The sequence below is a fragment of the Macrobrachium rosenbergii genome, chromosome 9, assembly GCF_040412425.1.
Source record: "Macrobrachium rosenbergii isolate ZJJX-2024 chromosome 9, ASM4041242v1, whole genome shotgun sequence".
In the NCBI taxonomy this organism is placed as follows: domain Eukaryota; kingdom Metazoa; phylum Arthropoda; class Malacostraca; order Decapoda; family Palaemonidae; genus Macrobrachium; species Macrobrachium rosenbergii.
In genome coordinates, this window is record NC_089749.1 from 40,913,239 (window position 1) to 40,923,238 (window position 10,000).

At 36.1% G+C, this 10,000-nt stretch overlaps 1 protein-coding gene across 1 annotated transcript in view; it reads right to left on the minus strand.

Moving 5' to 3' along the window:
* Nucleotides 1-10,000, minus strand: part of LOC136841714 (LIM/homeobox protein Lhx3-like) — a 250,868-nt gene that overhangs the window by 240,571 nt on the left and 297 nt on the right. Inside the window, exon 1 of the mRNA XM_067108944.1 lies at nt 9,636-10,000. This exon is cut by the window's right edge and continues 297 nt beyond it. Within this exon, the coding sequence (XP_066965045.1) occupies nt 9,636-9,753 (118 nt within the window). The 5' untranslated portion in view covers nt 9,754-10,000. The remainder of the gene's footprint in view (nt 1-9,635) is intronic.

Below are 10,000 nucleotides of genomic sequence, written 5' to 3' on the forward strand. Positions count from 1 at the left end.
TCAGTTTTTCGCGATCAGTCGACCGTCATGGGTAGCAACTGGGTTGAAGGGGGCAAGAGGACGCCAGCAACATCATCTCGGAATAATTACTGAAAAACAGAAGCCAAACATCTACAGCCACCTTCCTACGGGGAAAATACTTGTGAAAAAACAATTCCCATTACATTAGGAAAATGTATTTCTGAGATCTTAACAGCGGGTGACACAGGGTATCTTTTAACATCTTGTCCCCAAACTATGTGCCAAGTAGCCTGCGGGGTGTCGAAATGGACGTCGCACTGACGTAACGCCACCTCACAGAGCATGTGTAAACTAGAAAAATATATCTGCACTCGGCGCAAATTTTGATGTCAAGACGGTAAAGGATTAAACAGAAAACAAGTGTTCGTGCAACACCGCTTTTACCGGAAAACCCTTCGCTAAACACAATAAATCTTACACAGAAAGATTAAGAATGAAGTTTAGGGATGATTGACAACCTTGCAGTCTGAAGAGACTTTCTATTTCAGACGCAAATGGGACTGAAAAAATTAGCGTTTGATTCCATGGCAAGGATATCTAATAATAATAATAATAATAATAATAATAATAATAATAATAATAATAATTTCTAACAACATTGCGGGAGCTTACTAAATAAATATATATTTAGACATCTAAAAGATTTTAGATTTTTCATAACGTTATGATTGTAAAATTTGTGAAATTACATTTGATCAACGTAATAAATGTGATTTTTTTAATTCAATAATAATAATAATAATAATAATAATAATAATAATAACAGGCCCTTGTATAGCAGATTTTGCTGATTTCTTAAAGTACTGCGCAATAATATTGATACACTGAGTTAACATGCATATAACTCTTATCGAAATCTTAACACTTTACAGCTGAAAGGATGATCATTTTATTCATTACTATTCACATTAAACATCCTTAATAATATAAAAATTATAAAATTATAAACCTGTTAAAGGCAATAAGACCTATGGGAATGTCCACTACACTTTTTTTACGTAGTTTGCAGTAAGTTAGTATTTGAAAACAAGAGTTAATCAGATAAAGTTTTTATATATATATATATATATATATATATATATATATATATATATAATATATATTTATAGCAAAGAACAGAAATATATTATATAGCTCAAATATATATATATATATATAATCACAGCAAAAAACAGAAAAGCTTATAGCTCAAACCTGCCTCACACAATACCAGGCAGCAGTGATAAAACAAAACATTCCAAATCATGCTATTTATGACTGTCAGGTAACTCATTCGGTATCCCAGACATTGCCCCATGAAAAGAAGCCGGGAAAGTAAGCGGTCAATCGGATGGTAAAAATCAACGATGCCTTATGTCATCACTCGAGTATTATGAAGAGAAATGCTACGTCATTCATTACCTGGTAATATAAATAGCAATGGTATACAGACGGTGATTATCCTCAATCTATCTCTCAGAGTAGTGTTGTGATTCGCTGCCTCTCATCTAAGTCTAATAAAAATAATCTCTCTCTCTCTCTCTCTCTCTCTCTCTCTCTCTCTCAGTCAGATATTCCATTTAAAAAGGATACGAATTAAGTAACGACGTACTAAGAGTGAAAATGAAGCAAAAGGTGGAAACGTCGCAAAAACCCGTTTATGAATAAACCACCGAGCAGAGATAATTAGTCGACGCTTCTATATTATTTCATGAGCTAATCGAACTTCCGTTATCAGACGATACGTCATGATTACCCTTTCGATGTTTTCAACAAAATTCTGCTCTTCTCTAAAGCTTTGTCGTGTCATTAACTGACCTAATTTTATTGTATAAGTCCATGAGCTGAAGTATGTTAATCTGTTTATTATTATTATTATTATTATTATTATTATTATTATTATTATTATTATATTTTATAAAGCATTACTTTTAATATTATCGATATTCAAGTAAAATCATACTAATAATTATATCTGACTGTGAGAATTATCTCTGTATTTGTATTAATTACTAAAAGCTTTTAGTAGTCTTTTCCACAAAAGAGATCATACAACACGAAGGAATATTTCTGCTCGACTAGTAATATAAGGAATGGGTTGAATCAGCATGCGCGCAGTCTAAAATTATTCTCCATATCAGAGTAAGCCCATCAAAGAGTGCGCTGCACACTGGGTTACGCGAGCACCGTCTGTGGCCTCTGTTAGCAGATATGGGCAGCAAAGTTGGAGTCAACGACTGACGCCATTTCTACTTTGAGTGAATGGGCAGCGAACTCATTTCATCTCTGAAGTTTGTCCATAGTCGTCCTTCGTGTTCATGCACCAGTGTTACTTGACATCTGCCAAGCGTGGTATGGACAAATCTCAGAGATGAAATGAGATTTGTCCATACTTTGTCCATACTCATTCATCTCTGAGATTTGGCAGATGTCAAGTACAGTATGGACAAATCTCATTTCATTTCTGAGATTTGTCCATACTGCGCTTGGCACATGTCAAGAAACACTGGTGCATGAACACGAAGGACGACTCTCTCTCGGAAAAAAAATGCAGCAAGAAGTGGGAGAAACAACTTCAAAGAGTAACTAGCCAAAATGAAGTCATGAAGATAACGAACTTTTGCGTACGCGGACCCAGACCGTTGAGTTAGAATCCCCAAGAACTGTGCAGATGTGAACCCTTGGAAAAATTTAAAGGGACATTAATGTTACATCTGTTCAAAAATGGCCAAGATGTGCAAGTACTCTTTATTCTTTAACATTGCAAATTATCATAAAAGGTCCAACCTCAGGGACTGAATGGAGACAGATCAGAGGACTTCCAAAAAAAAACTCAGATGATAATGATGATGATGATGATGATGATGATGGTGGTGATGATGATGATGGTGGTGATGATGATGGTGGTGATGATGATGATGATGATGATGATGATGGTGCGTATACAGGCATACTTTGCCAACACAGGCTAATGCATATCCGTTCAAACACACACGGACACAAAGACATGTATATATATATATATATATATATATAGATAGATAGATAGATAGATAGATAGATAGATAGATAGACAGATAGATATATGCTTATACATAAACGCATGACTACACATATATATATATATATATATATATATATATATATATATATATATATATATATATATATATATATATATATATATATATATGTGTGTGTGTGTGTGTGTGTGGGTGTGTGTTTGTGTGTGTGTATGTGTTTTTATATATATATATATATATATATATATATATATATATATATATATATATATATATATATATATATATATATATTTATATATATATATATATATATATATATATATATATAAGTATATATAATATATAAATATATGAATATATAGTATATATGAATATATTTCCTGAGCACTGAAGTTGTAAAACGTTAGGTTGAGACAAAGTGAGACAAAGTAACCTTATGCCTTAAGATACAGTACTCTGCATACACTGATTTCCGGATGTTTCCTTTAACCCTCGCCCCACTCTCTCTCTCTCCCTCTCATTCTCACTCTCTCACCCTGACATCAGTGTAACCGAGGTAATGAAAGCGAGACCACCAGAAACCACAGCAGCCGGATTAAATTCTCAATATGGAATGGTGAGCCGAAGAATTCCATCAAGGAAGTGAAGAGAGAATACAAATCAAAAACGATCTTGTTTCATCTTTCCTTTGAGTTAGATTCATCCCGAGTCGTTTCTTGCTTGAGTTTGTGATGCTCCTGAGTTCATTTCAAAAGAATCTCCTTTCAGTGCCTTTTGCTCAAGACCTTGAGTTTATATGAAAACGAGTATTGAACACTGATTTCAGGATGCATCTGACTTCTTTTATTTAAACAAGGTTTTGGTCTAGAGTGCAATCAAGTTCATCCCAATGAAAATGAACCAGAAATAGGGTTGAACTGGTATTACGGAACGGTCATCCGTGTTTGAACGCAATTTTATACTGAATTTTATGAACGTCAAATTAATATTGAAAAAAGTTTTTAGAATGCATCTGAATTTAAATAAAATTATTTTATGTATTACAGTTTATGTGAAAAGATTTTGTTTTCTGATGCAATTCTATGGCGCATTTGAGTTTATATGAAAAAAATTTCGTATTTAAAAAGCTCTCACAATGAATTTTTTATGGAAATTGAATTTCTAATCTTTTTATGATACATGTGTGTTGACACAAAACGAATTTTCTAATTTGTTACAGGTGACTCATGATTCTTATCAGTTTAGGTAAGATGAATGCGCATTGATATCAGATTTTAGTCAGCCTGCGTGTCGATCGAAAAACCATTCTTACTGGGGAGAGGAAGGTGCTCTTTTCAAGTTAGATGTCATCCATCGTCTGTGCAGTCAACACCACACAGCATTAATAGGTGTCATCCATCGTCATCCAGCCCATTGTCAGTGAACATGGCCCAGATCTATATGTGTATATATGTGTGTGTGTGCATTAATATGGTACCTTGATTGGATTTTTCAAGTACGGATTTGCTGTCTCGACCTTACTGTATATTACCGTCATTTTGGCGCCACACTCACAGTAATTAAATTTGCCGGTCATCCAGCATCCATTGTCAGGATTAATCTAAGGCCCAGAAAAGTGTAGTAAATGTGCAAATAAAGATTCAAATTACAGGTAGGTATAAAATTCGATTCCCCGTTCCACGCCATCAGCTCCTACACTTCCCTATCGAGAATGGCGACATCTGCAGAAACGCCTTTACGACCAGAGCAGCTCTGCTGTCAACACCGCTGTCAAAACGCGTACACATCGTCATCATACGCATTTCGGCTCTCATTATTCTCTTACGTGTTCCACCACTTCCAGCATTTCCTCTGACATCCACAGGATCTGACACAACTCCTAAGAGTTGTTGCAAGTTTTTTTTATGAGGTTACTGCCCTCATTTGTGCCTCAAGGATAGTGACGTCACCAAGCTCATGTGCTGACGTCGTCTAGCTTCAGTGGATATCAGAAAGCCTCAATGAGCCCGGGATCGAGTCCCGGGAGATTATGATAAGAAATATGTACATATGCATATATATGCATATATATATATATATATATATATATATATATATATATATATATATATATATATATATATATATATATATATATATATATATGTATATATATATATATATATATATATATGAATATATATATATATGATATATATAAATATAGGTATATAATAATATATAAATATACTTATATATAAATGTATATATTTATAATATATAATATATATATATATAATATATATATATATATATATATATATATATATATATACATATATACATATAAATATATATATTCATATATATATGTATGTATGTATGTATGTATGTATGTATGTATATATACATATATATATATATATATCCATATGCATATGCACTTATTATATATATGTATATACTATAAATATATACATACGCACATACATATACAATATATATATATATAGTGCATATATATGTATATATATTAAATATATATTCATTAAATATATATATATATATATATATTATGTATGTATATACGCATATTCAAATTACACACACACACACACACACACACACACACACACATATATATATATATATATATATATATATATATATATATATATATATATATATATATATATATATATATATATATATATATATATATATACAGTATATATATTTTTTTTTATATATATAAAAGTACATATGCATGAGCAACTGCACTAACGTACATGACTGGTATTTCATAAGAAATGTTAACGAAAGTAACTAAATTAAACTTGATTGAATCGCTACTCGAGATAACAAATGCTTAGCTTACTGCATCTGGAAGAAGAAATTAGTGTCATATTCAAATCACTTCAACATATTTTCCTTTTATTTTCGGTTCACTTGAAACCCCTCAGTCTAGATAGTAGCCAACGAAAACACATCCCATTTATGATATGAAAGCATGGTTAATAATAATAATAATAATAATAATAATAATAATAATAATAATAATAATAATAATAATAATAATAATAATAATAATAATAATAATAATAATAATAGCTCAAAAACTTGGAAAAGGAGCGTAAGGAAAACGAGTTTGTCTTCTTAATTAAGAACCGCGAACAGAGGCGCAGGTCCTGCAAGCAAGCAAGCAAGCAAGCAAGCTAGCTAGCTAGCGAGCAAGCAAGGCACAGGTAAGATGCTACCGTGAAAAACGTGAACTTCAAACACAGATGGAATCGTTACCAGATTTGCTGCCGGACTCTGAATCCCTCAGACTTTTAGTGGACGACGTGCGATCCTTCAGCCCAAGACGACGTCCTCGGTCAATCCTTCCCTTTTTTCCGACGCGTGTCGCAAACCAGCTTTACGTACAGTACGGCTCTGCTTTCCAGGACTCTTAAAGCACTACTCCTTTCCACGAGCTTTATTTCTAGCCGTTCATTGACACTCCAAGATCAATTAGCAAAGTGACTTTACTTCCCGACGCTCTCTGTATTCCATTATTTTTAAAGTCCTTTACTTTACCACAAGAAATCAAATATAGCAGCAGTCCTCGGATTACGATGATATATCAGAGAGAGAGAGAGAGAGAGAGAGAGAGAGAGAGAGAGAGATGCTTCCATGGTCACTACCAAGCAAGACTTGAGGAGATGTTTAGAGGTTCAAGGTCTAAGAGGCGACCCAACCGATGCAGCAGCAGAGGAAGAGCCATCTCATTTGTAAAAGGTTCCATTAGGTTACGGAAGACGTCACTAGTCTAGTCGAAGGGTCCAGATTCCTCTGCCGTCTCAATTTCTCAGGTCAGTTCTGGTACGACGCCATCGTCCGCCTGACATCGCTAAGCAAGTTAAGGACGCACTACCCGCTAGACATGTTTTCCCGCCAATTTCAGACAGTTCCAAAAATTGTTCGTTTCCCGTGTCATTGCAACTCCCTCGGTGTATATGATTTGTAGTCTGCTTGTCGCATTACGTAACCCAACCAGGGCATTTAAATCTGGGTATTCACAATTAGATAAGGGTGCATATTACCGTACATGAGCAAGACCAGACGTTTGAGCAATGGGTGAGCAAAACCTGATGACCAAAATTTTTGGAGACGCCTTTTAGATTCATGTCTATAGGAAACAAAGATTTTCTGGTCACTTGGGCCGAAGCATGTTCTCAGAGTTGTAGCATAATCTGATTAAGTCAGCCCAGTTCCTCCAGACCGGCTCGCTCAAAGATCTGCGGCCGGCAGGGGACAAGGGCTCTTCGGGCCCGTGACAACAGAGTCCAGACTCATTTCCTCCAAGGCTGAAGGATTGTGAAAAACTCAGACATAGCTGAAGGCTAAATGTTGGTGGCCATCTCGGCGATTGGGTCGGATCCCCCGCCCCTGGATAGGAGGTGGGGAGGCGGGGAACGCTGGGTAAGGGATGGGGAAGGGACCGGCGAAGAGCGCCTACCTAGAAATCACGTTAAAGGAGCCTGGATCAAGAAGGGCGATCGACCGACGGCCATTGGCCATCCTGAGTGCCTTAGCAGTAACTGACCAATAGGAATGAGGGTTCGGCTTCTTGGGGTTAGGGTTTCCAAGGGGTTGGCCGGAACCCCGTTTCCTGGGCGTCCCTGGCAGGGCTTACAATCAGCGATATGGCTCCCTAATCTAATCGAGTGCCTCATAATAACCACTCCAATCTCTATAAGTGCATACACTCATGAAAATAATATGGGAGAATTAAAAAACAAGAAGTGATTACTGCTAGACAATTGAATTAGCGCGTGTATAAGAGAGCATGCGGAAGGGAAGCGCTGCCCATTCCTACAGGATGTCTTCAGGAGGAGACACACGCACCCCAAGTTTCCTTCATGAGCTGAAAGAGGCAGCTAAGGAAGACTTTCATCTGAGTCAGGTCTGGGAGTCTTTATCTCTCTCTCTCTCTCTCTCTCTCTCTCCCCCTCCCTCCAGCCGGACGCTCGGCACTCGGCCGCCACTTCGTCTCGGCCTTCATCTTGCCTTCACCTACGAGGACGAGGGAGCTGCGCTCATTCACTCCTGAGTGCAGTCTTCATTTCGCGCCGATAATTACAGACGTGAACTCAAAACGATTGGTGTTGAACCAAGTGAACGAAAAATACATATGAATGACATGAGTGGAGTGAACTCTGGAGTGAAGTTTAGTTGATTTTGAATATATTTGCACATAGAAAAAATAATTTTTCACTCAAATGTGGGTTCTACGAATAATCGACTGGAAACTTTTGCTAAAAAGAAAAAAAAGGAAACGAAAAAGACGGAAAAGGATGATTTACCGCCTTCCCAAGTGTCATTCGGATCAACGAACATCTTGCAGTTCTTGTGATATTGCAAAACAAATTTTTTTATCTTATTCAGTGAATATCGGTGTGTCAAAAAAGAATATATGCTGTAATGATACTTTCTTTTAAGAAATAAATGTCACTAGATATATATATATATATATATATATATATATATATATATATATATATATATATATATATATATATATATATATATATATATAAATATATATGTTACATACATACATATATATATAAAATATATATATATATATATATATATATATATATATATATATATATATATATATATATATATATATATATATATATATAACACCTTGAAAAGAAAAGCAGGGATGTACTTTGTGATCCTTAATTTATAATTCAAAGGAAATTCTAATTTTATTATCAATCAAAGTAATGTTCTTAGTTTTCTGTGGTGCTTGCAACTTTGTTGAAAATATTCTTACCAATAACATTGATGTTATTAATAACAATTCTCAACAAGCTCCCTCTGGTTGGGAATGAAGTCGCTTGAAAAACTGACCCAAATTAAGTCGATATTATTATTATTATTATTATTATTATTATTATTATTATTATTATTATTATTATTATTATTATTATTATTATTATTCAAAATAGTGATCAGTCTATGGAAAAGGTTCATACGGCCTCATGAGAGAAAGAAAAAATTAATCTGAGAAAACTTGATGAAATACAAGAGAAAATAAACAATAGACATGAAACATAACAGATAAATGTGTCCGTCCACAAAGGTCAATTGAGAGATAAGACTGAAACCAAACCCGGCGATCAGGGACGTGGAGACAACCCGTGTATCATCGGTACGAAATCAGTGGTTGGAAAAAGAATCAAGACAAATGACCAATTTCAGTGAATCTAATGCTTAACTTGACAATAAGAACAGCAACAACAATACCAATAAGAACCAAATAATGCAAAAGTATATTTGTGACACACCGGAGGCCCATTTCGTACAGAATACCTGCAGGATATAACGAGCTCATTTGACCACCCATTTTTTCAGAATTAATGACGTCACCAACCAAGGCAGCTGAAACTTGATGACAATATGGTGAAAAGTCGTTTTACATTTGGTATTTTTCATTTTATGACCGGGTAATTAATGTATGAGACAACCCAATGAGCCTGGCATTGTAATAATCCCTTTTCTAGCCCAGGCCCGATGTAAAGGAGGAAAAAGAGTGCGAGGGCGTGGAGTGGCCGCCTTAAGCGCCCTACTTACCTTCGAGAGCTTTGTTTCTGGACAGAAGCGCCAGAAGGACGTCTGGGGGAGGGTCAGGAGCTACCGCAGGGGCCACAGGACCCAGGTGCGGTCCTCCCTGGGTCACCACGGCACTCATGGTGGGCCGGAGAGGCCAGATGGGACGTGGCACGGGGACGTTCACGTCAGAAGGCACCTGGGGAGGGGGTGAAGGAGCCGTGTTGGAGGCACAGTGCGGCGTCTTGCCTCGGCTCTTAGGGCACCTGCAAGGCAAAAGGAGGAGGGGTCCCGCGCCCTCTCCACCACCACCGCCACACCTGAAACACCTGTGACCCAGCAGTTCCTCCTCACTTGACAGACACGTGTCTGCGGCCCTCGCACGTGCC